The sequence below is a fragment of the Ammodytes marinus genome (genome assembly GCF_949987685.1).
Source record: "Ammodytes marinus genome assembly, chromosome: 4".
Classification (NCBI taxonomy): Eukaryota; Metazoa; Chordata; class Actinopteri; order Uranoscopiformes; family Ammodytidae; genus Ammodytes; species Ammodytes marinus.
The window spans coordinates 5,368,043-5,394,396 of record NC_137233.1 but is presented as its reverse complement, the minus strand read 5'-3'; the positions used below and the strand labels follow the sequence as shown (position 1 = coordinate 5,394,396).

Sequence of the window (26,354 nt, the reverse complement as noted above, 5' to 3'; positions counted from 1 at the left end):
TGAAGGTGTATTGAATTCTGAGATCCTATGTAGTATAAATGTGCAAAAAAAAATAAAAAATTGGTTCATCCTAGCCTGAGAAAAGGCAGAAAGAGTGTTTATTTTAACCCTATATTTCTCTTTCTCGTGACATCACAGAAAGAGAAATATAGGGTTAAAAAAAAACTTATTTTGTAAATATTACTGTGATGTCACAGTAAAAGACATCACAGTAATATTTACAGGATCTCAGAATTCAATACACCTTCATATTCAAACCGGTGAAGTAGGCCTTTAACCTTGAGACATTTCACATCATCCAGAACATCCAAACAATTTACAAATATATACACATACATTTCCTCAGTCCCACAACCCCGAATCGCCGTCTTGTGATTATACCGTTGTTGTTGTTGTTGTCAAGGTTTTTTTTAAAAATCCCATATAGATTGTATTGTTTTTTCTATATCCGGTAACAATAGGCTACGATTAGTTAATATATATACAGCCGTGGAAAAAAATTAAGAGACCAGTCTGGATTTTTTCTTAAATCTTTATCTCTACATTACTTATTGAAAAATGCTCTAAATGACAACATTTTCATTGTGAATTTGGTAGAAATGTTGTCAGCAGTTTATATTATAAAACCAAAATGTTCATTCTACTCAAACATATGCCTATAAAGAGTAAAACGAGAGACACTGAACATTTGGAGTGGTCTCTTAATTTTTTCCAGAGCTGTATATTTACATTTGCATTCCTCAGTCCCAAACCCGAGCACCGTCTTGTGTTCATACCGTGTTGTTGATTTAAACGTTTGTTTTGCCCTCGATTTTAACCTTAAAACATTTCACCTCATCTCTCACCGTTTTTACTCGTCATATTTATCCATCAATTCTCTCCGCTTTCATTCCCTCGTGTAACTCCAATCCAGCCCTGTTTCATCCCATAAAATCGTTTAGAAGTAATTTTTTTTAATACAATACTAACTTGCCCTGACCTGTGTTTGTGTGTGTTGACCTGTACAGTGAAGTGTGCCTGACTGTACGTGTATTTATGGTGTATTATTCTTACCTCCTGAGTGTCCTCTATACATGTCCCTATTATTTTTATATTTCTGTTTGTGTCTATAATATGAATGAGTTGCTCTGTGTCTTTGACTCTTGGTACATTGTGTTTGTCTCAGTGCGATTTTTTTTTCAGCAGTTATGCAGATTATTTCAGTTTTGGTAAAACTTTACAGATGTAAATACTTGTTTTCAAACTAGGCACTTAACCACTTACTGTATCACTGCGGTGAGCTAGTAGAATACTATGTAGACATTTTTTTTGTTGATTAAATATTAATCAATCTTCAGAATCAGTTATTAGGTTCTCCTCTTCGTAAACATCAAACTTTCCACATGTGATCACCTCGTCCCGCCCAAAAATCTCAACCGTCGTCCTGTTCATCACATCTATCTACTGTTACCAAGTCAACTGCTCTCAATCCCACATACACCGCCCCACTGCCCAAATACTCACTAGAGCACCCAACGTGGATTCATCTGCCGCGGAAAATAGTCCCCACACGAATGCATTATTTCCTCCTTTTTTGTGTTAGTTTAAAAGTAAAATATAAAGCAACACCAGCTTCTTAAAAAAGTCTTTGGGATGTATCAGGAACTATTATTTCATGATATGCCACTGAAAATAGTCCACAAAAAACACATTATTTCCTCGCCTTTAATTTTTTTTTCTAAGTGTAAAAAATAAAGCAACATAAGCTTCCAAAAGAGTATTTCGATTTTTATGATATTATTTGTTATGCCAGATCGTCTCCATAGGATTATTGTGTGTGTATTTTGATAACAATAATGTGGTTAACATTGACAGTTCCTGCTGTTTAAACTGACTGGTTGGTTTATTTCCAACAGGACTCAGTTCTAGCTGGAGGCAGCGTCGGGCCAGAGAACGGCATGTTGGCTCCTCCACACAACATGTACACACACCACGGAGAGAGGGCCCGGGCCATGTCCGCATCTGGGAAGGTAACAGACGCGCAGGCAGGCAGGCAGGCAGGCAGGCAGGCAGGCAGGCAGGCAGGCAGACAGACAGACAGACAGGCAGGCAGACAGACAGACAGACAGGCAGGCAGACAGACAGTGTCACTCAGTATCTCTCTTTCACTAAGTAACTAACTGTCTCTCTCTCTCTCACTTACTCAATCACTCACACACACACATAGGCCATGCCATTTTATAAATATCAAATTAAACTTTACTAAAGTAAACTAAATAACATCACCATTGTCTCTCTATCTCACTCACTCACTCACTCACTCACTCACTCACTCACTCACTCACTCACTCACTCACTCACTCACTCACTCACTCACTCACTCACTCACTCACTCACTCACTCTTTCACACACACACACACACACACACACACACACACACACACACACACACACACACACACACACACACACAGGCCATGCAATTTACAGTGAACTTAATAACCTGACCATCCTCTCTCTCTCTCTGTCTCTCAGTCTTGCTCGGCCCGGGATCAGTTGGCGTTGACGTTGGGAGCGTTGAACTCAGACGCCCCGCGGAGCAGCCGGGACTCTCTGCACTGCTCCAGCGGCTACAGCACCCAGACCACCACCCCGTCCTGCTCCGAGGACACCATACACACACACAGTGAGTACACACACACACACACACACACACACAGTGAGTACACACACAAGCACGCAAACACACACACACACACACAAATACACACACACACACAGTGAGCACAAGCACACATTGAGTATACACACACACACACACACACACACACACACACACACACACACACAGTGAGTGTACACACATAGACACACACACACACACACACACACACGTAAACGAACAGTTCGTACAGAGGCACAAACGTGAAGCACCGAAACAATATTTCACGTCGTAACACTTTGTGCTCTAACAAATTGGATTTCTTACAAATTCATTCTTAATAATTAATCAAATAAATGTTGGTTTGACCTGCTGCATTCAAAGATCATAACACAGTTGCTGCTTCAACAAATAAGTCTGCAAAATGATGTAACATACATACCCTCACTCAGTGAGCTCTAACTCATTCTTAATCATCTTTTTATACCATAGTCTGTGTGAATACTCTATTCTGATTGGCTGGAGAACATTCCATAGGTGTGGATTAACCCCTGATGTATGGACACCTAGATGTAGTACAATATATATTTTTTTATATATACAGTATGTTTTACTTTTGTGAAGGCTGCGCGTCGGACAGTTCTCGCCTCCACGTCGTCCCTTAATTCCTGATAACTGGACACCTTGTCGGGCCTTAACCCTTACATGACTGAACCTCTCCCTGTCCTGTTGTTGTTAGTATGAACCTCTGTCTGTCTCAGTTATGGACCAGTTCCTCTCGTGTTCCTCTGCGTCTCTGGGTCTCCGTCTCTCCTCTGGTTCTCTCTGTAGTTTTGTGTTTTCTTGGCTAAACTTCCTTCCTTCTCTTCCAGCTGTAAAGAGAGATCCTCCCATCTATGGTAGGTCTCTGTCTGTCTGCCTGTCTGCCTGTCTGCCTGCCTGTCTGTCTGCCTGTCTGTCTGTCTGTCTGTCTGTCTGTCTGTATGCCTATCTGTCTGTCTGTCTGTCTGTCTGTCTGTCTGCCTGTCTATCTGCCTGTCTGCCTGTCTGTCTGTCTGTCTGTCTGTCTGTCTGTCTGTCTGTCTGTCTGTCTGTCTGTCTGTCTGTCTGTCTGTATGCCTGTCTGTCTGTCTGTCTGTCTGGCTGTCTGTCTGTCTGCCTGCCTGTCTGCCTTCTCAACTCCTTAAATCACATCAAACAGCTTTTTGAACATTTATAACATTTTCTTAGGATCTCAAATGAAACATTTAAAAACAAATATACGAGCCAAAAATATAGAAACATTGTTATTTACTTTGCTCTGTCTGCGTATGAGCTTTGTATAGTTTAACATCATATCCATGAAGTGACGTCCTTTTTAAACTTCATTATCCAGAACGTGTGTGTGTGTGTGTGTGTGTGTGTGTGTGTGTGTGTGTGTGTGTGTGTGTGTGTGTGTGTGTGTGTGTGTGTGTGTGTGTGTGTGTGTGTGTGTGTGTGTGTGTGTGTGTGTGTGTGTGTGTGTGTGTGTGTGTGTGTGTGTGTGTGTGTGTGTGTGTGTGTGTGTGTGTGTGTGTGTGTGTGTGTGTGTGTGTGTGTGTGTGTGTGTGTGTAAATTAAATTTGGGTTGCATGTTCCCTATTTTGTTAGATAAGAGTTTCCACAATGATGCATCACCTTATTGTTGATACGCACGCACACACACACACACACACACACACACACACACACACACACACACACACAGGAGCAGTGAGTCACTGATGTAATTACGATCCTGCTGCTTCTGTCGTCTGTCTGTCAGATGAACAGATCAGATGTTTATCAAATGTCATCAAGATAATCCAGAACACACTGGTCAGGCTGAATGCAATGCCACAAATACTGTTTTCAATGATAATAATGGAAAAAATAATATATGAATGATATATAAATGAATACATATCTCAGAGTTATCTTGCCAGTAAAGTACTGTTGACATCTTAACATACCTCCTTAAATAAATGTGACTGTAACATCCTTCTACGATAATGTTGCTCCTGCCCAATTTTCTATCATATATTTTTTAAATAATTGTTATTGTTGTTTCTATCTGTCTTGTTGTTGCCTTTGTTACTTGCATGTTTGTGTAAGATATGTGTCATGTCCCAAAACCATGTTGTTTAAAATAGGGATAAACATACTGCTTCAAAAACCAAAATCAAATGACATTTTCTCTCTCTCTCCCTCACTCTCTCTCCCTCTTTCTCTCTCTCTCTCTCTCTCTCTCCCTCTCTCCCCCCCACTCTCTGTCTCTCTCTCTCCCTCCCCTACCTCCCTCTCTCTCTATCTCTCCCTCCCTCTCTCTCCCTCTCTTCCCCTCCCTCTCTCCCTCCCCCTACATCCCCCCTCCCTCTCTCTCTCTCCTCACTCTCTTTACCTCTCCCTTTCTCTCTCTCTCTCCCTTTCTCCCTCTCTCTCTCTTTCTCTCTCTAGTCGACTACGAGTCCATCTCTCTCCACGGAGACTCCGATTCCATCTCATTACATCACGTCTCCCACGGCAACAACAACAACCAATCCGACTTTGACAAATCCTCCACCATTCCGCGGAACTCCGACCTCGGGTTCCAATACAGGAAGTTCGCTCAGTCCAAACGTCCCGCCTCCACCGTCAGCCTATTGGCCGAGCCCGAGTTGATTGGCGGCTCTGTTCGCCAATTGGCATCTCACACGGCAACCATAAGGCGCAAACCATCGTCCAAACCGGCCTATCGCAGGGGCACGATCAGCGGAGGGGTGCCCTTCCCCGTAAGCACCCCACAGATTCCCCTCAAGGCCTTTCCGGGGAATAACGGCAGCGATGAGAGTGTGTACACAGCGACCTCTAGCGGCGGGGTGGGGGTCGGAGCGGGAGGTTTAGGCTACAGTAAACTGTGTAACTCCACACAGAGCCTCAGTGCCTTACCGCCCCATTCATCCTCCCCGTACTATCAACTGGTCCCGGGACAGATGCCCATTCCAGTGCCCGGACCCACTGTACCCTACCAGGAGGGCAGCAATGTCAAACAGAGACAACTACAACAACTACAGCAGCAGCAGCAACAACAACTACAGCAGCAAAGCAACCAGCAACTAAATCATCTACAGCAACGTGGGCAATTTCAGCAACAGCAAAACCAGCAACTTCACATTCAGCAAATGTTTCAGCATCAACTTCCGCTTCCTCATCCACAATCACAGCTCCAACAAGACCAACTCCAGCAACAACTGCTAAACCAGCAGCAGAAACAGATGCTCTTCCACCAGAACCGGCAGGACGAGCTCCTCCCGCCGCCTCTATCCCAGGAACAGGCCTCCGATTTGGGCCACGGCGCTCTCTACCAGCCCCTGGCACCTCCACCCTCCAGCCAAGACCCAGAGCCACTACCCCCCCAGCAGCAGCAAGCAGCAGCAGGAGGAGGAGAGAGAGATATGCTGAGTAAGATCAGGGGGGTTAAGCTCAAACGGACCCTCACAAACGACCGCTCTGCGCCCATGCTGCCCCCTCCCCCGCCAACCAATCACATGTGACGAGTGATTTGAAACTGTTTATTAGTTTAAAAGATGCACCTAAGAAGAGACAGAATCTGAATCAAAGAAATAGACTTCCTGTGTCTGATTTAAAGGACTGATTTAATCGCTGGAACTCAATCGTGTGTCTTATCTTATCTTATTTTATTTGCTTCTATTTTTAGGCGATTTAGAGGTTTGTTTGTTTGTTTTGTTTTGAAGCATTTTTTTCTGTTTTTCCCTGTTGCCGAGCGACTATCTTTCTGCCTTTTTTCTTTGGTTCATGTTTGCATTTCGATTGTGCGTAAAGTTTTTGCCTGATTCAGTCTTACCCCCGTAGAACTGTTGATTGTTTAAGTTACTTCCTGGTCACATGATCGTTATTTGGCTTCTTTTTTTTTTTAAAGGTGCAGTGTGTAACTTTTGGGTGTGTCAGAGAAGTGAATCTTGTCTTCAGTATATTCTCAATAACTGATTAAAACAAACTTTCCTCACAGGAAAATGTGATCCCTGGAACACTGTTTGAAGTTAGAAAGCTTCCTGAAAAGTTACGGTTTCACTGTTGTTGTTGTTGTTTACAGCAGCAGGGCCCACAGTTTGGTTTACAAACATATTCTTGTCTTACGTTTGGTTCCAGGTTCTTGAAATAATTTAGTTTTGATTAATGATGATAAAATTATTCAATACAAAGAATTACATTTAGAGAATGTACGTTTTGTAAGATAACCTCAGGCTCTGTGAATGTAAACAAATCCCCCTTCCCCCTGAAACTGCACAGTGCACCTTTAATAAGCCAGAAAGGAAGATTGTTGTGTCTCAGATCCGTTTCCTAGACTCCCAGAAAGGGTTGGGATAAGTACTTAGTTAAGTTGCTCCACTCAGTCTAATGGTTGAACCATAGCATGTGGATGTTTCATTTTGCTGGCTGTGTGTTAGTCCAGTATACAGCTCTGGAAAAACATTAAGAGACCACTCCAAATGTTCAGTGTCTCTCGTTTTACTATTTATAGGCATATGTTTGAGTAGAATGAACATTTTGGTTTTATAAAATAAACGGCTGACATGTCTACCAAATTCCAATACATTTTTTGTCATTAAGAGCATTTCCAATAAGTAATGTAGAGATGAAGATTGAAGAAAAATCCAGACTGGTCTCTTAATTTTTTTCCGGAGCTGTATATATCTGAACAGCAATTTCAGTCGTCGAAGAGCGTTTGATTTGTTCATAGTCGTCTTCAAGAAAAGCCAAAAATCAAAACCAGGATTGTGGGGAAAAATGTCTGTAGATTGTAAATATATTAGAACAAAAAAAAAATCGGGAGCAACTGGAGATGTTGAATGTTTTTTTGCTTAAGGGCACGTCGTAAAAAAGGTCACTCGCTCACTTTCTGTGAAGCGTAACTGAAAGTTGAATATACAGTTCTGGAAAAAATTAAGAGACCGCTGACTCCAAATGTTCAGTGTCTCTTGTTTTACTCTTTAGAGGCAGATGTTTGAGTAGAATGAACAATTTGATTTTATAATACAAACTACTGACAACATTTCTAGCAAATTCAGAATAAAAATATTGTCATTTAGAGCATTTTCAATAAGTAATGTATAGAGATAAAGATTTAAGAAAAATCCAGACTGGTCTCTTAATTTTTTCCAGGGCTGTAAGTTGAAGATGAGACACTAGTTTCCACTGATGGGAGCTGTTAACTGTTACTGTGTGCGATTAGCGAATGTTTTGCTTTACTGTTTGAATAAATCGCTGACCAATGTGAGGAATTAGAAATGGACGGTGACATGACATGAATGCAACTTTTAGAGGCAACGCTGTCGTTTTAAAGAGAAGCGACTATTGACGAGAATATTTGCTGTTAACATAGCGGGCTATGAAAAGCAAAAACTATAAAGACGAGTAGAGTTGGTTTGATGGCCATCATCAGCAAATATATGGGACACACCGCCATTTTGGAAGATGTAATTTAACCCTCTGCTACCAAATGATTTTTTTTTTTTTAATGTCAATCAATGCAGCAACTAGAGCCTGAACTACATCATTTTTTTTTTTTTAGATTATCTTTTGGGCATTTCTTTTGCTTTATTAGACAGATTGGAGAGACAGTGTTGAAATGGGGCAAAGAGGGGAGGACATACAGAGAACTGACCCACCCTGAGCTAAGGGCGCCCCACCACACCCGATGTTTGAGGCAGATATCATATTTTACATTACATTTAATTTAGCTGCTGCTTTTATCCAAAGAGATTTTCAACTTGAGATAGAAACTTTAGAACCATATGTGCCGATGTTTTCTTTTTAACATTAATATTATGTTCAATGTTTGATAAAGAACCAAATACATTTTCATGACCAAGATCTGTACTGTAATCTATGTGCTATGTAAGTAATGTCAATGCAGACGGCAAGATGTTTTAATTTATTTAGAAAATGGTGTCTCCATCGCATAGTTTGCCCATGAGAGAGCACTTCCAAATTTATTTTTAACCCTTTTGCTTGAAAAACGACAATCAATCGCGGGTATAGTGTGTAATATTAGAGTATTTAGCGACATCTAGTGGTGAGATTCTAGATTGGAGTGATTCTTTCCTTTTGGAAGAATTGTAGAGAAGCTACGGTGGCTTTCAAGGACAAGAAGTTGTAGTTAGTAAAGATGGCTTCATCCACCACTGCCTCAAGTCTTTCCACAATATCAAGTGATGAGGTGAAGATGTATTTAGTTTATTTATAGTACTTCTTTGTCTTCCAACAGGTGCATTTCTGGCGGACGCCCACTATATATAAATAAGGAAGTAAAGTTGGTCCGTTATGTGCTACTGTAGAAACGTGTGCAAGATGGTGCATTAAAAAATAATTGTGACTTCTCAATTCCATTTCTACAAAGTCTGTTCTGAAAAATGTTGAATAAATTCCACACACTGTACCTTTAACTGTCTGCTGATCAACTAATTGTTTCAGCTCTTGTTAATTATTCCACCAGTTAACACTGACATTTTCTCACATGACATTACATTGTTTAAAAAACTAATAATTTCTGCGGTAGAATAAAAAATAACTATTGATTTTGTTGTGCCTTTTCCGACATGGCTGTGTTACCATTACAGCCTTCGAAGGCAAACAACTGTGACTTTTACTTTTTTTAAAGGTTCACATTAAAATAACTTAAATATCTTTCAGTTGCCACAAACACAAGATTTAATATGTTTAACACATTTACTGCTAGAATTTGGTTTGTTTTTAAATTCAGCTCCCTTCCCTACGATTAATTAAATACTGTTAAGTCGCCATTCAAACTTGAAAGACCGTTCAACTCGGCATATTTGGTGCAGGACTATGAGGACATTTGATTATGTTGATTTTTAAACTTATATTGTAACTGTGTTTTATATACAGAGCTTGGCTGGGCTCCGATAGCTGGTTCTATAAAGGACCCTGTTCCAAGTTGGTAAATTATTTAGATTTTCTGAATTTGGTTATGTGTGATATTTTTATTAATCTTATCTGTTCTCATTTTGTTTTTGTCTAAAATAGAATCTACAATACCCTGAGTTAAGTTTGTTGTAGAGTTAAGACAACCATTGTAGGTTAACAGCTTTTTAGTTTGTTACAATTGGCACATTTCTTTTGGCGAAAATAATCTCCAAATCTGAATCCGATCATGGTGTTATTCATAAACCTCTTGCGCTCCTGCCGGTTGTCAAGCCGACTCTACGTAAACACGTTGCCTGTAAAAGTTGCTTTCGAGTTTTGGAATATTGTTGAAAACAGGGCCGGATATACAGTTGAATAATGGGGTGATCGGGGCGCTCCGGTGGCGTAGTGGATAGAGCGCGTACCATATCGGCTCTGGTCTGCGTTGCAGTGGTCGCGGGTTGAAATCCGTCCCGTGGACCTTTACTGCAGGTCATCCCCCCCCCCCCCTCTCTCTCTCTGTCTCCCCATTTCAACTCTGTACTGTCTAATAAAGCTTGAAAATGCCCAAAAATAATCTTTAAAAAAAGAAGAAGAATGGGGTCCTTGGTTGGGGGGGTTGAAGTACACGAGGAGTTTACTAGAGACAAACTGATGATATGTATATTTTTTTTTTATCAATTCATGTGGCAATCATTTCTTTAATGAAAACGCTATTAATGCATCAGATATTAGGTCTATAAAATATCAGAATATATTTAAAAGCGTAAATGAACGCTTCCCAGAGCCCGTAGGTTCTCACCAAAGATTTTCATTTTACAATCAGAAATGTTTTGATCTGTAAACTAGAACCGAGATTTATTTTTTTAATTTTTTTTTGCATTTTTGCTTGAATTGAAGATGGCCGATTCCTTTACTAACCCTTTCAGCTTTACTTTATTTTAGATCCACTTTTTTATGCTGTTCCTGATACATTTGATCGACCAAATATCTCAAAAAGTGGGAACCAAAGTTATAATAAAAACAATTTAGTATTTTCCACAAGAATTACACACTCAATTGGATCATCAAAATGATTGCCAATTCCTTTTCATGTCAATCAAATAATTCTTTCAGCTTTACATTTATCAATCAGTTTATTTGTGGCTATTTCTGATACATTTTTTGACCAAAATATCTCAAAAAGTGTGAACCAAAGTTATAATGAAAAATACTTTAGTATATTTTCCACAAGAATTACAAACTCAAAGATGCAGAGACGGTTATAATGCAGGAAAATGAACTTCAAAGAAAATATGCAACAGTTAAAAAATGTAATGAATGTCACTTTTTGTTTTTAAATTCTCACCAAATTCAGCAGTTTGATTTGATTGGGAAATCCAGGCTTAGGACCAACTGCATGCTGGGTAATGCAGTCCAGTCCTGTTGGTCTGAGTTTTTATAAACAGCTCTGGAAAAAATTAATGAGACCACTCCAAATGTTCAGTGTCTCTCGTTTTACTATTTATAGGCATATGTTTAGAGTACAATGAACATTTTGGTTTTATACTATAAACTACTGACAACATTTCTACCAAATTACAGTAATTTTTTTTGTCATTAAGAGCATTTTCTATAAGTTATGTAGAGAGGAAGATTTAAGAAAAATCCAGACTGGTCTCTTCATTTTTCCGGAGCTGTATATTGATGGTGAGACATAAACGCAGCCTTCTGAAATAGTCTGACAAACTTCTGTGGACGGTAACTTCATCTGATTAATTGATTGATTGATTGGTCCCAATATGCCCTACAGCGGTCGTGTGTGTGTGTATATATTAGTGCTTCAATTCCCGGGAGAGATCTAAAAATCTATATTGAAAAAAAAAATGTATGTAAACATATCTTGATTGTATTTTTGTTGATTCATTGATCGGACGATGTGATTGGTTCCCGACCGTCACTCGTCATATTTTTGTAGAAAAGCTTTTGAATTGAGGAAAACCCAGTGACGTACTTCCTGATGTTTGAGGATCTGACGCCTGATTGGATGATTTGAATTGTCGACAAACGAACAAAAGACTTTTAACGGATGTTTACGAACGACATGAACCAACAGAATGTAGAAACGTCTTGTTCTCCATCTTTTGATGTTCGCTGTGGGATCAATAATAATAATAATAATAATATTTGATTCATCATTTGTGGTTGTACTTTCTTTTGTGTCCTACATTTACTTCCGCTATACAACGGTACAAGGTCTTTTTTACTGTCTACTTGGTCTTGAATATCACATTATTTTTGTTAAATCTGATGCATTGTGTTTGTGACCACCAAAAACTGTGACTTGTGCTGCAACTTACAATATTTTTTATCATCAATTTATCAGACGATTATTTATTAAATTCATTGTAAAAGTGCCACAACTTCACAATTTTCTAAAAACCCAAGGTCACATCGGAAAATTGAAGTCCACCAGCTCAAAATATAAAGTTAACATCAATAAATGACAGTTTTAATCATTTAAAAAAGGATGGTGGGACTGTCTTCTACGGAGGCCCGGAAGTGAAATGGCATTTTTTTTTTTCCCATGTCACTTTAGGGGCCCAGTAGTTTGCTGTACAGCCTGTAAAGTCCCTTGAGGCAACCTTGTGATACTGGGGTTTATAAATAATTAAAATTCAGATAACAATAGTGTGAATGCAGCTTGGGCATCCAGCATTCACACTATTGTTATTATGTGATTATGTAGAACTACAAATCTCCATTCACAATTTCAAATCAAATCAGTTTTATTTGTATCGCCCAATGTCACAAATAGACAATTGCCTCAGTGGGCTTTACATTCCATACAGTATGACACCCTCTGCCCTTAGACCCTTAGCTCGGCTGAGAAAAAACTCCCATTAAAAACCCCTTTGTCAGGATTATATATATAAAAAAAAAGAGAAATCTCATATGCAATTTCAGCCAAAACTCAGCAAAAGGACAACGGCAATCTCTCATCTTCATATCTGTGTCATAGCAACAGAGCTGACCAACTGCCGGCCGCTCTGACTCTGACGCTTTGAGGTTAAACATCCGCAGTGATTTACCCATGATCCCCAGGGTGTAATTTATCCCAGGGCGTGGCACACACACACACACACACACACACACACACACACACACACACACACACTCAACTCCAGTGGTTACCGTGAGCAAATGTAACCCTGTGTGTGTGTGTGTGTGTGTGCGGCCCGTGCTGCAGTAAGCTGTGATTTGTCCCCTCTGTTATCATGCGTTGTCACCTCAGGATCATCTCAGTGAGTTATTTCCCATGTGACACACACACACACACATACACACACACACACACACACACACACACACACACACACACACACACACATGCTGCGGCCAGACGAAGTTTAATCAAACGCAGACACACAGACGCACTCGTTAACCCCCAGAGAGAGAGAGTTGCATTTGGATTCTCAAGTAGCCAGACGTCACATTTATTCTCGATTGCAGATTAAACCGTCTTAACAAATCATATTATATTTTGGAGTTCAGTATTTATTGCTTCCAGGAAATGGCCACAGCATCAAACTCTGATATAATTCTTCTCCTGCCTACTAGTCGGCTTTTATATATCACCAAGGTAACTGCCAGCAATCCAAATGGAAGCATCACAACCTTTATCACAACAGCGTGGACTAGCTTGAAGACCTACTTCACCGGTGGAAATAATATGAAGGTGTATTGAACTCTGGGGTCCTATGTGTAGTATAAATGTGCAAAGATTTTAGAAATCGGTTCATCCTAGCCTGAGAAAAGGCAGAAAGAGTGTTTGATGGTCTCACTGTCTAACCCTACATTTTACCATGGGTGACATCATACATGGTAAAATGTAGGGTTAGGATTAACAGGACAGCTGGGCCAAGGGAAGACTGAGGGAAGAAAAACCTCATTCATTATATTATAATGGTGATTTATATGATATGAAAAGCGGATATATATTGTCGCACTATTAAGAATAAGAACCAGAATTGTTATCATATAGAAGTAGTCAAAGGAGACAGGAGCAGAGTGTTGTGTAATGTAATATGTTTTTCCAGTATTAAGGTCAAAATTGAATGTATCCTATATCAACAGCGGTGGGCGAGAGACAAAGGAGTGAGTCAACTTTCTCTCTCTCTCTTTGTCTCTCTCTCTCTTTTGAATCGCCTAAACAACAATGATTCACTCGTCTTTTATTCAATCTCATCTCTCTCTCGTTCATTCTTTTCTCTCTATTCCTCACCTGCTGTTTGTGTGAGTCATCGTCATGCTCAGGGGCAACAGTTGGGTATGGCAGGGGATTTTAATTACAGACACACACACATACACACACACACACACACACACACACACACACACACACACACACACACACACACACACACACACTTCCATCCAGTAAATCAGATGTTGTTGTGACTGTGTACAGAGTCATTTTCCCTTTTTATAACACACAGATACGTCGGTAGAGATCTAAGGGCATTCGTCAGTGTGGAGTCAGATTCAGGCCCAGATACTCTCTGTGACACACACACACACACACACACACACACACACACACACACACACACACACACACACACACACACACACACACACACACACACACACACACACACACACACACACACACACACACACACACACACACACACACACACACACACACACACACACACACTCTCTCTGTGTGGCAGCTGCTCACTGACTCAAAGGCCACGTCACAGTGACTCAGCACAAATACAGTGTCTGTGTTTCAGGTGTGTTGCACCAGCTGCACTTCCACTCTGCACCAGCAGAGGGCACACAGCCATACACAGCTGAGGAGGATTTACAAAGACTGTTTCCCCCTACATACAGTAGATCAGGGCTATTCAACCTCCTTAAACCTGCAGTGTGTAGAATTGTGGGTTTTATTTCCTAGCAGATTTTGTAGAAAGTAATTATAATATCCATAAGTACATTTAATTTAGTGCATAATTTAGTGAAAAACATTTTTTGAATTATTTTTTCCCCCTTAGAAAGGGTCTCATATATGTCCATATTTCTGCATATTTTGGACCAAGGCCTAGTGCCGCCATCTTGAAAGTGTCATAGTTGGAATGTCATCAGGTGCATTGTTTAAAATTTAGAATTGTTCTTGTCCTTGAAGGCCACTGTAGCTTCTGTTATTATTCGAAAGGGGTGGGGTTACCCAGGGAGCGCTGCATTCTAGAACTTTGTAGAACTTTCTTGATGATGTCATATTACACACTGCACCTTTAAGCTAGAGAGGTAGTTGTTGAAAACTTACTTTGTAAATATTACTGTGATGTCTTTTACTGTGACATTACAGTAATATTTACAAAGTACGTTTTTTTTTAACCCTATATTTCTCTTTCTGTGATGTCACGAGAAAGAGAAATATAGGGTTAAAAAAAACACTCTTTCTGCCTTTTCTCAGGCTAGGATGAACCGATTTAAATTTTTTTCGCACATTTATACTACATAGGATCTCAGAATTCAATACACCTTCATATTCAAACCGGTGAAGTAGGCCTTTAATTGTTGCATGTTAGATAAGTATTTTTAGGCATTTCCAATGCTTTATTGGTAGTGCAGATAAACAGAAATAAAATGGGGCAGAGAGGGGAATGACATGCAGAGAACGGATCGGTTGTCTGCTGCAAAGAGGAAAGAGCCTCTTGGGGGGAAACTGAGGAGACAAGCTGTTCTTTGACCGCTCTACTTTAAAACGACTCAAAACCGAAACTTAACTGGAACTGGTTTGTTCCAGTGAAGGGTAGAGCATTTATGAGAAATGGTGTGACCAAAGTTGATACCATTTATGGTATCCATAAAGGAAACCAACATTGCTCCTCCTACTCTGATATGAAGTGAAAAACAGAACTCAACTCATAACCTTTGTTGTACAGCGGACAGCTACAGGACAGAACACGGAAATACTGGAATACCAACCCGCTCTGCTGCTGCTAATCGAGCACAAGTTGAGGAAAAAACCCTGAGCAAAGTAACTTCAAGAGACCAAGTGAGTAAGGGAACACCACTGGACTTGCTTCATATTTGAGGCCTGTTTTCAGTATCACTTACTTATCACATACATGGCTTCCCAGGCAGAGGAGGATCTGTCCTGTGCTGTCTGTCAAGAGATCTTTAGAAATCCTGTCGTTCTGTCGTGCAGTCACAGCTTCTGTAAAGATTGTCTGCAGAGATGGTGGAGAGAGAAACCTATACAGGAGTGTCCAGTTTGCAAGAGAAGATCATCAAGGAGTGATCCTCCTCGTAACCTGGCGTTAAAGAACCTGTGTGAGACTTTCTTACTGGAGCGAGACAAGACAGTTTCATCAGGGTCTGAGGCTCTCTGCAGTCTGCACAATGAGAAACTCAAACTCTTCTGTCTGGACCATCAGAAGCCAGTGTGTGTCGTCTGTCGAGATTCAAAAAAACACAAAAACCACCGTTTCAGTCCTGTTGATGAAGCTGCTCAGGATTGTAGAAAGAACCTCAAGAAAACCCTGAAGCCTTTACAGGACAAACTGAAGGTGTTTGAACAAGTTAAAGGGAACTCTGATCAAACAGCAGCACACGTTAAGGTCCAGGCCCAACGCACAGAGAGGCAGATTAAGGAGCAGTTTAAGAAGCTTCACCAGTTTCTAGAGGAGGAAGAGGAGGCCAGGATCTCTGCTCTGAGGGAGGAAGAGGAGCAGAAGACCCAGATGATGAAGGACAAGATGGAGGCTGTTATAAGAGAGATAGCAGCTCTTTCAGACACAGTCAGAGCCACAGAGGAGCAGCTGAAAGCTGAAGACGTCTCATTCCTGCAGAACTACAAGGCTGCAGTGGAAAGAGTCCAGCAGCGCCCCCTGCTGGATGATCCACAGCTGGTCTCTGGAGCTCTGATAGACGAGGCCAAACACCTGGGCAACCTGGCCTTCAACATCTGGACCAAGATGAAGGAGGAGGTCTCCTACACTCCTGTGATCCTGGACCCAAACACTGCTCATCCAAAACTCCTCCTGTCTGAAGATCTGACCAGTGTGAGACGTGGAGAGAAACAGGAGGTTCCTGAAAACCCAGAGAGGTTTGGGACCAAGGCCTCTGTCCTGGGCTTTAAGGGGTTTAACTCAGGGTCTCACAGCTGGGACGTTGAGGTTGGACGCAGTACAAACTGGTCACTGGGTGTAGCTACCAAGTCTCTCAGGAAGAAGGGGGAAATGCGGTCCAAAGTATGGAGAATAGGATTCTCTGATGGTGGATATAGGGCCTTCTCCCCATCAGAGGCACCAGATGATTTCTTTTTGAGGAGGAAACTTCGGCAGATCACAGTTGAACTGGACTGGGAAAACAGAAAACTGTCATTCTCTGATCTGATTAACGGGGGAAAGATACACACCTTCAGACTCACTTCCGCTGAGAGACTGTTTCCATATATCAGCACTAAAGATGATGTCCCAATAAAGATCTTACCAGCAGATGATGATGACGACGATGATGACGACGATGATGATGAGGAGGAGGAGGAGGAGGAGGAGGAGGAGGAGGAGGAGGAGGAGGACAGTGATTCTGAGAGTGATGGTTTGTAACTCAGGGGGCTGTTGCGAAGTGGATAGGGTGGTGGACCCTCAACTATGGGGGGTCGGTAGTTCGATCCCCAGTCTCCCCGCCACATGTCCAAGTGTCCCTGAGCAAGACATTAAACCTTAAAATGTCTCCCGATAGTTAGCTTGCACCCTGCGTAGTAGCTGCTGTTTTCGGTGTATTAATGTGTGCTCCAGTTGTAAGTCGCTTTGGATAAAAGCGTCTGCTAAATTATATGTGTCACTGGTGAAATGTTGTAGGCTATTAATTTTTTTTAAAGATTTTTTTTTTGGCATTTTCATGCTTTATTAACAGTGTAGAGAGAGGGGAGTGACATGCAGAGAACGACCGCGGGCTGGAATTGAACCCGGGTCCGCTGCTGGCCGAGGCCCATGGGGGGGACGCCCTACCAACTGAGCTAAGGGCGCCCCTTGTAGGCTATTAATTGTTCTAAATAATTAAGTTTCAGTAATTTAATTACATAAGAATACAAAATGTGACTTGTCTTTGTAGTGTATGATGTTCTTTATCGTTGAGGCAGTGTGGGCAATTCAGTTTTTTTGTTCTGTATTATTTTCTATGTTGAATCACAGATTAAACAGACTAAATTAGTCTACCCAGACTTACAAAATGTATGAGCTCCTGGGATCTCCTACCAAATACAACACAACTATTAATGAGACCAGCTGTCCGAGATGAACATTTAAAGCCGGCAAAACGGATAATGTGCCTTTTAGTCTGTAACCTGTTGTGATTATTTCACAGTCTCATTTCTGCTGAGTAAGAGATTCTACTGAGCATGTGCGAGCTTGATTTTCTTCATGCTGCTGCCCAACGAGTGACACGTGTCAGACAAGTTTATAAAGAAGTTTAATTGAAAATATGAAAACAAATGTTTTGCTGCAGTTGTGTGAATAAAATCCCTGATGTTGAAAAAATAGTTTTTGTGTGTGTTTGTCTTTCATATATGTCATCATGTTTTATTCCCTAGTTCTGCATTACTGTGACGTCATCAAGAGGTCATCAGCTGAATCGCCAGCACACAGTTTTGGGCAATTACTTCAGAATGACACACCACTTTTTTGGAACAAAGAGAGAGAGACATATGTATGTGTGTGTGTGTGTGTGTGTGTGTGTGTGTGTGTGTGTGTGTGTGTGTGTGTGTGTGTGTGTGCAAAAAAATGCACATTTCAGGGTGGCCTTTTATTGTGGACAGTCTAAGGCACACCTGTGCACTAATCATGATGTCAGATCAGCATCTTGATGTGGCACACCTGTGAGGTGGGATGGATTATCTCAGCAAAGCAGAAGTGCTCACCATCACACATTTAGACAGATTTGTGAACAATGTTTGAGAGAAATGGTACCAATTGTGTATCTGGAATGAATTTTAGATCTTTAAGTCCATCTCATGAAAAATGGGAGCAAAAACAAAAGTGTTGCGTTTATATTTTTGTTGAGTGTATATTGCAAAATAATCTATAAATAAATAAGATTATATCTCTATTAATAATAATGTGCTAAAGTACCTTTCAAACGACAATCAATTTGTTATTAACTTATATTGCTCATTTATTATAATAAAATGTGTGTATTGTATTAATAAATATATTATGATAAAGCTATTCAATTAATATAATTCATATTTGTTATAGTCCAGTACATTCTATTTGGGGATGAAGAAGGTGAGATGCGGATGAAAAGTAAGTGGACCCTGATCTGTAACTATTTTTCAAACATTCTTGCAGTTTACAGTTTCCTTTGCGATTCTTCTTACAAGTAAGTTGTAGCAGTATTAAGTCCAAGCTTAAATGCTCACTTCAACCAAATGTATACGTATATATATTTCCTCATCTGTAGCTAATCCTATCTGACTAATCCATGCAGGCTTTGAGATGTTTTCTATTGGTTATGGCAACTGGTGAGAGCAATGTCATCTTTGTGTGTTTGACATTGTAAAGACTGGAAGCATAAAGAAACTTTAGCCTTTGTCAAAAAAGGAAAAATAATCCAACATTTCCAAACAATTGTTTACGATCATGGACCTTTTGCCAAAGGATACTCTTGTACCATGTACACTTAATGAGCATCCTTCTGTTCTAACATGGTGATTGTTATGGACAGTCCATGGCTAACACAAAAGTCTAATAACAAACTACCGCTCAGGTTTAGATCAGGGAGGCCATTCGTCACAGTCACGCTTCTCCAGGTGTCTCCATCGTTGCCCACGGTGTGTTGAAGTCTCCCAGCAGAAATATAGAATCCCTTACTGGAGCCCCATTCAGGACTACGTCAGGGACTCCAAGAAGGCAGAATACTCTGAGAGCTGCTGTTAGGTGCATACGGACAGACTACAGGCAGTTTTCCCCTCAATAATCTGCAGGTTTAGTGAGGTGTCCCTCTAATAGGCTAAACTCCATCTATGTGGCGCTCCAGGGATTTGTGAATATCCCCACACCCATTGGCACCTCACACCCTTGGGAACTTCAGAGAAGAATAGACGCCTATTCAGGAGTACGGTTCTAGAACCAAAACTGTATAGGGGTAACCCCACCAGATCAAATTTGTAGCATTCCACCTCTGGCACACACTCCGGCCACTTCCCCAAAAGAGAGTTGACCCTCTGCCACCAGGGTCTGGTCCATCAAGGTCCATGGCCTACCCTGCCATCCGTGTGGCATTGAATCCGAACCCAGCGGTTCCTCCTATGACTGGTGGGCCCACCGGATGGAGGAGGTGGGGCGTGCCACTTACCTCTTTTGCTACATTGCATCCCATTAGCAACCAAGCACTTCTCTCTCTGGGCCTGGCTCCAGGAAGATCTCCGGGCTTCTTCCATGCAGGGTCACTACACTTCTTCCTCAGTTATTCATGAGGTCTTTGTGAACCATTCTTAGTCTGGCCAATGGCCCTGAGAAGCTTGTCCTTGTCCTTACTAAAATGTCCCCTGTGACTGAAATATGATTCTAAATGGCATTATTTATTTTTTCCATACTGATGCATACATCAACAGGTTTTTTTTTAAGCCGCGCTCACCAGAACAGAGTAGCAACGGCTGCTGTCTTTCTTCCTCATCACTGACAGCCTCCACCATACGGCCAGTCTGATAGCTTCCCCCCGCCACCTGCAGCAGCCAGATAGCACCGTGTCCTCTCTGAGCAAGAGCTGCCAGGTGACGTTTGTAAAAGCGTTAATTGTTTTATAGGTCCACATTCAGTAGGCCACTGCATATCTATTAAAAGGCTAACCTAATAGTAATATGGCAACAAAAAAAGTTTGTAAAGTGAGTTTGTAAATATGTAAATGGCACTAGTTCATTTGTACTTTGTATTTCATAAAGTGATCAAAGGTTGTTTTTGTGAAACATTGATGTGAAAGGTAACTAGAAACTATACAGTAGCTGTTAGCTGAATATAGTGGAGTAAAATTACCTTATTCGTTAGTTGGAGCCAAAATCATAAGTTCTGTGTAACATAATTCATTATGGGAAATCAGACTGTGTGTATGTGTGTGTAAACATAGGCCCTTCTAAATAAAGTCATCATTGGGCTTATATTACTGCAGATAAGATGGCTTTGTTTCATGTGAAGGTCAGTTACACCACTTCAACCTGGATGTTGCCCATCAAATGTTGGATTTTCTCATTGTATAGTGAAAGGTCCAAATTCAGATCTGGGGGATTGCTTCATTAAACTACCCTGCTACTATTTTAAACTGGTTTTAAACAAGTTTTTTTATTGGTTGAAAACCTAAACTAAAACTGGTTTGTTGCAGTGAAGGGTGAAGCATTTCCAAAGAAATGACGTGACTAAAGTTGACGCCTCTTTGGACTTGTCATAGAGGAAACCAACATTGTTCCTCCTACTCTGATATGAAGTGAAAAAAACAGAGCTCAACTCAACTTCTGTTGTACAGCGGACAGCTACAGGACAGAACACGGAAATACTGGAATACCAACGCGCTCTGCTGCTGCTGATCGGACACAAGTTGAGGAAAAAACCCTGAGCAAAGTAAAAGCAACTTCAAGAGACCAAGTGAGTAAGGGAACAAGACTAGACTTGCTTCATATTTGAGTTCTGTTTTCAGTATCACTTGCATACATGGCTTCCCAGGCAGAGGAGGATCTGTCCTGTGCTGTCTGTCAAGAGATCTTTAGAAATCCTGTCGTTCTGACGTGCAGTCACAGCTTCTGTAAAGATTGTCTGCAGAGATGGTGGAGAGAGAAACCTATACAGGAGTGTCCCGTTTGCAAGAGAAGATCATCAAGGAGTGATCCTCCTCGTAACCTGGCGTTAAAGAACCTGTGTGAGGCTTTCTTACTGAGAAAATACCAGAGAGCTTCATCAGGGTCTGATGCTTACTGCAGTCTGCACAATGAGAAACTCAAACTGTTCTGTCTGGACCATCAGAAGCCAGTGTGTGTCGTCTGCAGAGATTCAAAAATCCACAAAAACCACAGTTTCAGTCCTGTTGATGAAGCTGCTCAGGATTGTAGAAAGAACCTCAAGAAAACCCTGAAGCCTTTACAGGACAAACTGAAGGACTTTGAACAAGTTAAAGGAAACTGTAATCAAACAGCAGCACACATTAAGGTCCAGGCCCAACACATCGAGAGGCAGATTAAGGAGCAGTTTGAGAAGCTTCACCAGTTTCTAGAGGAGGAAGAGGAGGCCAGGATCTCTGCTCTGAGGGAGGAAGAGAAGCGGAAAAGTAAAGTTATGAAGGAGAAGATTGAGGGTCTGACCAGAGAGATAGCAGCTCTTTCAGAGACAGTCAGAGCCACTGAGGAGCAGCTGAGAGCTGAAGACGTCTCCTTCCTGCAGAACTACAAGGCTGCAGTGGAAAGAGTCGAGCAGCGCCCCCTGCTAGATGATCCACAGCTGGTCTCTGGAGCTCTGATAGACGAGGCCAAACACCTGGGCAACCTGGCCTTCAACATCTGGACCAAGATGAAGGAGGAGGTCTCCTACACTCCTGTGATCCTGGACCCAAACACTGCTCATCCAAAACTCATCCTGTCTGAAGATCTGACTAGTATGAGATATGGAGAGAGACAGAAGCTTCCTGACAATCAAGAACGAATTGACTGGTATCCATCTGTCCTGGGCTCTGAGGGCTTTGACTCAGGGACTCAAAGCTGGGGGGTTGAGGTTGGTCACAGTACAAGCTGGTCTCTGGGTGTAGCTACAAAGTCTGTCAAGAGGAAAGGGAAAATACAGTCTAGAATATGGAGAATAAGATTTTCTGACGGTGAATTTGAGGCCTGCTCTCCATCCGCGCCACCAGTGTTTCTCTCAGCGAATACACCTCAACAGATCAGAATTAATCTGGACTGGGAAAACGAAAAGCTGTCATTCCACGATATTCATACCGGCGCAAAGATACACACCTTCAGACACACTTTCACTGAGAAACTGTTTCCATATATTGCCACTGAAGATGATGTCCCGATAGAGAACTTATTAGAGTTGGATGACGAAGACCAATACCAAGACCAAGACACAGACCAAGACACAGACCAAGACACAGACCAAGACACAGACCAAGACACAGACCAAGACACAGACCAAGACGATGATTACAGTTTCAAGGGTTTCAACAACATGCTACCCTTAAAAAGGCCGCCAAACTGGTTATAACCCTTACAACCGTTACAACAATGATGGTGATGAATATTAGGTATGTCACTGTCTCTGAATATACTCAGTTGAATCAGATCTGACCTGTTCAATCCAGAGATTTGACTATTAGTGATACTATTTGTAAATCAGAAAAGTGCATTGGAGCTAGATATTTGGCCACCCGTCAACCCAAGAACAGAGCTTTTAAAAAACGCGAAAAGTGAACCGGGGGATTTGGAGGATTTAGTTTTCACAACCTTCTTCTGGTGTTTGTTTAACATAACGTGACACATAATCTCTACCTATTGGCCTGGCATGATAACGTCAATGTTTTGCTTTTCTAATTATTGCACACTGACTGACCCCAAAAAAAGAAAAGGAAAACGACGGCTCGACTTCTACGTCGACTGCGGGGGTTCACGTCTACTTTCAGGGGGCAGCCCTAGTGAATATTATGGTGAATATACTGATGAGGAGGATTACTACTAAGGATTTTTCTTAGGAGATTGGTGATGAGGCCCTAAATCATAAGTCAAATACGAGCATTGGAATAAACAATCAAAAGATAAATTAAATCATACAAATATAAACCTATAATTATTTACTTGTGATGCTCTGAATGGTGAGAGTTGGTGACTAGAGTCTGGGTCTCAGCTTTTTTCATGCCACAATATTAAAATAATATAATTAATAATGGCTTCTGCTTCAGTGATAAGTATTGTGCATCAGGGCTCAATGTTTCTCATAACACATGTGTTTTTTCCTACTGTGATAAGTAAAACCCTGCCCTCAACAAGTATGCAGTTTGCGTGCAGTATGCTACAGGTGAGGGATACTATTTAGTCATAACACTGTGCCTTGATCTTGACACTGTTGCTTATTGATTTTTTACATCACTGGTTGTTATTTTTCAGCAGCTTAGTCTACGTGATGTAACTTTTACTGTGCAGATGATTGTGGGTCAGTACAGCTGTAAAAACATAATGGCTTTGAACACTGCAAAATGCGACCGGATGTAGTAGGTAGGACATCAATGTATTTGTGGTATAATGCCTTTGACATGCATGTTTTGGGACATCCTACTTCTTTTTCTGGCATGCTAAATAGCATGGTAGTATGTGGGTATTGGAAAGCAGGGAAAATGTCTGCTGTGAAAAAGGCTTACTCAACAGCCACTCCCATTGGTATGTCATTGTTCTCTGTGCAGAAGCAACTTGCTATTTTACGACCAGCAAGTAACTGTTGGTGACCTGTGTGTGTTTAAGAATGAGTGAAACTGAATATTTGGTTCAAGTAAAAGGTATCAGAGAGATTTGAAAGATATTCCTACATAATTTTAATGTGTCGCTTAAAAAGTTTGAGTGGCTTTGCTATAAACAGATTGCTTCAGAAAAATGTTGGCCTCCCAGGATATAAGGGTTTAATCAGTAAATTACACCTCAACTACATTCTTTGGACATTTAAATAAACATTGTTCAAGCTGAATCCAAACACCCACTCGCTGACGGTCGAGTTTGTTTCCTTATATAAAAGTTGAGGTTAGCTGGTCACCCCACAACCACATCTGATGTGTGTAACTGCCTGCTGGTTTGAGTTGAGTCATCAAAAATATTTTTAAGTTTCACAGCAGGAGAAAAGAGAAGGAATTTGAGTTCAGTTTCACTTTTACTGCAGTTTAAAGTTTGGGGCTATTTTAATTTTAAATATTTTTTTAGGAAGTCTTCTGTTGTTTCACATAGGGGATAGAAGATAGGTAGTTTATGAGCGTGGGCTTATTGTGGAGTAGTTAATGCAAGTAGAAAAAATGTAGTGTTATTATTTTATTCAATCAAACAGTTCATCTTTTTTTTGGTTGAGGGAATTATATGTGTCACTGGTGAAATGTTGTAGGCTATTAATTTTTTTTTAAAGATATTTCTTTTTGGCATTTTCATGCTTTATTGACAGTGTAGAGACAGAGTTGAAATGGGGCAGAGAGGGGAGTGACATGCAGAGAACGACCGCGGGCTGGAATCAAACCCGGGTCCGCTGCTGGCCCCTTGTAGGCTATTAATTGTTCGAAATAATTAAGTTTCAGTAATTTAATTACATAAGAATTCAAATGTGACTTGTCTTTGTAGTGTATGATGTTCTTTATCATTGAGGCAGTGTGGGCAATTGTTTTGTTCTGTATTATTTTATATGTAGAATCACAGATTTAACAGACTAAATTAATCTACCCAGACTTACAAAATGTATCAGCTCCTGGGATCTCCTATCAAATCCTCACAAAAACTATCACAATGAGACTGACCAGCTGTCCGAGATGAGCATTTAAAGCCGGCAAAACGGATAATGTGCCTTTTTAGTCTGTAACCTGTTGTGATTATTTCACAGTCTCATTTCTGCTGAGTAAGAGATTCTACTGAGCATGTGCGAGCTTGATTTTCTTCATGCTGCTGCCCAACGAGTGACACGTGTTAGACAAGTTTATAAAGAAGTTTAATTGAATATACAGCTCCGGAAAAAATTAAGAGACCAGTCTGGATTTTTCTTCAATCTTCATCTCTTACTTATTGAAAATGCTCTTAATGACAATATTCTTATTGTGAATTTGGTAGAAATGTTGTCAGTAGTTAATAGTATAAAACCAAAATGTTTATTCTACTCAAACATAGGCCTATAAATAGTCAAACAAGAGACACTGAACATTTGGAGTGGTCTCTTAATTTTTCCCAGAGCTGTATGAAAAAAAATGTCATGCTGCAGTTGTGTAAAAAAATCGTTAGTGTGCCCAAAAAAATAGCAATAAAAACTTTGAGTTTTTGAGTGTGTGTGTGTGTGTTCTTCATATATATGTCATCATGTTTTATTACCTTGGTTGTGCATTACTGTGACGTTTTAAGGAGATAATCAGCTGATTCGCCAGCGCGCACACACACACACACACACACACACATACGGGGACGCACACACAGGTAATACATGTCATTGCTATTTTTGGGCACTTACCTCAGAATGACAAACCAGTTTAGGGACAGCGAGTGTGAGAGAGAGAGAGAGTGAGAGAGAGAAGGACAGAGAGAGTGTGTGTGAGAGAGAGAGAGAGAGAGAGATATAACCCGTCTGCTTTGTGTTCCTGGTGATGTAACAAAGGTATGGCAGAGAATGATGATTTTCTGGTTCTCTTTACTGGCAGCTCTCTGTGGGATAAATAAAATCAGTGAGCTCAGCTGTGTGTGTTGGTCACGTCGGCTCTCCAACGGTCAAATCATCAATGGTTTTGTTCTTGTAACTCTAAGCTACAAATATTATATATTAATAATATATCAAATGTATAATTAAAAAGTAAATTTAAAAAATATTTATATATTAACTGACACTTTAAATCGGTAAAGTTGTTGTTCTTCCACAGTCCACATTTGCTTTTAAGAATTATAAAATTAAACCATCAAAAAAAAACAGTGCGAAAAAAATATATATAATAATAAATTAGATTAAATAATTAGACAATAAACATTGAAATGTATAACCAGGAATCCCTTATTTCTCGATTTATCAGTAAATGGAAACTCAGTTTATTAAATTC

General features: G+C 40.6%; 3 protein-coding genes across 3 annotated transcripts in view; all 3 read left to right on the top strand.

Moving 5' to 3' along the window:
- mtss1 (MTSS I-BAR domain containing 1) overlaps positions 1-9,078 on the top strand; it is a 51,536-nt gene extending 42,458 nt beyond the window's left edge. The window contains exons 8-11 of the mRNA XM_080025889.1: positions 1,896-2,009; positions 2,516-2,666; positions 3,515-3,541; positions 5,097-9,078. Coding sequence (XP_079882015.1) covers positions 1,896-2,009; positions 2,516-2,666; positions 3,515-3,541; positions 5,097-6,172 — 1,368 coding nt within the window. The 3' untranslated portion in view covers positions 6,173-9,078. The remainder of the gene's footprint in view (positions 1-1,895; positions 2,010-2,515; positions 2,667-3,514; positions 3,542-5,096) is intronic.
- Positions 9,079-15,688: 6,610 nt separating this feature from the next.
- Positions 15,689-19,691, top strand: LOC307249244 (E3 ubiquitin-protein ligase TRIM35-like; the record flags this gene model as incomplete). The annotated part of the gene is made up of 2 exons (XM_080025888.1): positions 15,689-16,813; positions 19,602-19,691. The coding sequence occupies 2 exons, from the start codon at positions 15,689-15,691 to the stop codon at positions 19,689-19,691; spliced, it is 1,215 nt and encodes a 404-aa protein (XP_079882014.1).
- A 1,395-nt stretch (positions 19,692-21,086) lies between these two features.
- Positions 21,087-25,592, top strand: LOC307249430 (zinc-binding protein A33-like). Its single transcript, XM_080026145.1, has one exon. It carries the CDS (start codon positions 21,266-21,268, stop codon positions 22,802-22,804), a length of 1,539 nt encoding a protein of 512 aa, XP_079882271.1. The 5' UTR covers positions 21,087-21,265; the 3' UTR covers positions 22,805-25,592.
- Positions 25,593-26,354: the final 762 nt, after the last annotated feature.